Source organism: Lolium rigidum, chromosome 5 (assembly GCF_022539505.1).
Source record: "Lolium rigidum isolate FL_2022 chromosome 5, APGP_CSIRO_Lrig_0.1, whole genome shotgun sequence".
Classification (NCBI taxonomy): domain Eukaryota; kingdom Viridiplantae; phylum Streptophyta; class Magnoliopsida; order Poales; family Poaceae; genus Lolium; species Lolium rigidum.
Genome location: NC_061512.1, coordinates 264,829,075 through 264,831,328, shown reverse-complemented (window position 1 = coordinate 264,831,328; position 2,254 = coordinate 264,829,075). Strand labels below are relative to the sequence as shown.

At 45.3% G+C, this 2,254-nt stretch overlaps 1 protein-coding gene across 1 annotated transcript; it reads left to right on the top strand.

The window, feature by feature from the left end:
* Positions 1-2,254, top strand: LOC124657606 (CASP-like protein 5A2). The gene is made up of 3 exons (XM_047196131.1): positions 1-146; positions 1,169-1,301; positions 1,674-2,254. Exons 1-3 carry the CDS (start codon positions 1-3, stop codon positions 1,875-1,877), a joined length of 483 nt encoding a protein of 160 aa, XP_047052087.1. The 3' UTR covers positions 1,878-2,254.

Genomic DNA, 2,254 nt, shown 5'->3' with positions numbered 1-2,254 from the left:
ATGGGGACGAAGCAGAGAGAAATGGCGGGGGCACCGGGGACGCGGACCGGGCTCGGGCTCCGCCTCGTGCAGGCCGCCCTCGCGGCCGCCGCGCTCGGCGCCATGGTCTCCACCGGCGACGACTACCGCTCCGTCACCGGGTTCCGGTGCGTGCTCTGCCCCCCCTTCTCCTCCCCTGCCCCGCAGCGTTTCTCTCGCATTACCCATACAAAGGGTTTCAGACTTTCAGTTCACACTCCACGGCGCTCGAATTCTTGCTCGGACAGCCTAGTCTTTGGGTAGGTCCGTAGGATTCCACCACCATTTTCTTCCTCTAGGAGCAGGTTTTTCGTCGATGCTTGGAGCAAATGCCAAACATACTAATAACTGCAACTAATATCTCAGGGGTTTTATTGTGTGGGTTGGTTAATCTTGCCAATTTTACAGAGTCTCAAGACCTGGTACGATCTAGTCTTTGGAAAGGGACCTTTTTTTTCTTTGGAAACAGATTCTTCTTGCGTGTTTGGAACAAATGCCAACCTGTGAAGCTCGATTAAAGATTCCAGGGGTCTCATTGTGTGGGCCTTCGGATGAGTGTTGTCTAGAGTCTCTCACTGTAAGAGATATGTGGAACAGCATGTGGTTTTTTCAAGTAAGATATCATTGAGTGGGTAATGTGCCATAGAAAGAATGGCCACATTTGTCAGTTTGCTTTGTGAGACATGTGTACCAAATTTCCAGTAGATATTACTATTGTGTTGTGTCCTTTCTTAGTTCTCCGGAAAGAGAAATGTTGGTATCCACTCATGCATTTTTAGTATTATACGCCTTCTGAGTCAGTTTGGGATTCTGAAAGAGGCGATGCTATTGGATGGTTATATGATGGAGCTCTCTCTGATATTTTCCCATTTGTCTTCTTGGAGATAACATTGTTCAGCTTGAGTCTTGTTCGCTGATCATAAGCATTTCTACGAACACTAAGGGTTCCATGTATTCATGCATAGTTTGCGAGGAATTCAGCACAAAGCATTGGTTGTCTCCGTTTATCAGTTCGGTTAGCATTATGCTAGTGTATCTTATTGCTGCGATGCAGTTGCGTAGGGTTTTCGCTAGGGATGTTGCTTCTAGACTCGGAATACGGAATTGATTTCATTCTATTGATGAACTCACGGTTGCCATTTTTGACCAGCTACTTCGTGCCAGCAGTAGCTTTGCAATGCATGTGGAGCCTTGCTATGGCCACTGTGGATGTCTATGCGATTCTTGTCGGACGTTCCTTCCGAACTCCCCGAGTTGTCAGCATACTTAGCGTTGGTGACTGGGTAAGTCGTATTTTCTCAGACCCTCAATCAAATAGTCATCTATCGTCCCTTGTGGACCTAGTAGAGGACTAAAATGTTTTTTTTTTGGCGGGGGAAAGGAATTATATTAAATCAAGGTAAAATTACAATCATGGGTGTTGGTTGCAACTTCCACAGGGAAATTTGCAAGCCATACTTCAGTTCGTTTCTGGGTTCTACCTATCTTAGCTAACTCATGGCTAACACCATTTGCTACTCTGCCAATCTTAGCTATTATAGTGTTCCTTTCCCTGATCAAATCACAAATTGCATTTACTCTAAATACATGAATAAGTGTGTTTCTCGTTCCTGAAAAAATAACCCATCTTTTGACCTTGACGGTGTTCTCTGCAGATCACAGGAGCACTGACCTTCAGTGCTGCATCTGCAGCGGCGGGCATCACCGTTCTCATCAACGCTGACCTGGAGTTTTGCGATGACAATCACTGCCCAAATTTCATGTCTGCAACGGCCATGGCTTTCCTGAGCTCGTTTGTGATTGCACCCTGCTGCATCCTGAACCTCGGCCAGATGATCTACAAATTACAAAGACCATAGTCTACAGAACAAGAATCAAGGTCTGTTTGTGCACCAGATCCTCTTTCATGATCAACTGGGACACGGCATGGTGCAGCTAATTACACTAGGATCAGGAACCAACTGATGGATGCTTGTTGAATAATGTATGTTATCGAATCTTCTGTAGAAATCAGAGAGTAGCTCGTATGTTATCAAACTTGCTTTAGAAATTAGGGAGTAGCTTCATTTTCAGAAAGGGTGGCTGTGAAGCTCTGCATTTTTTTTCGTATGGAGCGTATGCCTTCTTATATATGTGAGGGTGGACTAGTGGTTATTATCTGGGAATGAGCTGACGGGTGTGTAGACCTCAAGTTTACTCCTATGCTATATATGTGTTCTAATGTTGATATCCGAAC

What these genes read in the sequence shown, in the direction of transcription:
- LOC124657606 (XM_047196131.1), top strand. Translation starts at nt 1, where the DNA reads ATGGGGACGAAGCAGAGAGAAATGGCGGGGGCACCGGGGACGCGGACC. An exon ending in CGCTCCGTCACCGGGTTCCG is followed by an intron (nt 147 to 1,168) that starts GTGCGTGCTCTG and finishes ATTTTTGACCAG; the next exon opens with CTACTTCGTGCCAGCAGTAG. An exon ending in TACTTAGCGTTGGTGACTGG is followed by an intron (nt 1,302 to 1,673) that starts GTAAGTCGTATT and finishes TGTTCTCTGCAG; the next exon opens with ATCACAGGAGCACTGACCTT.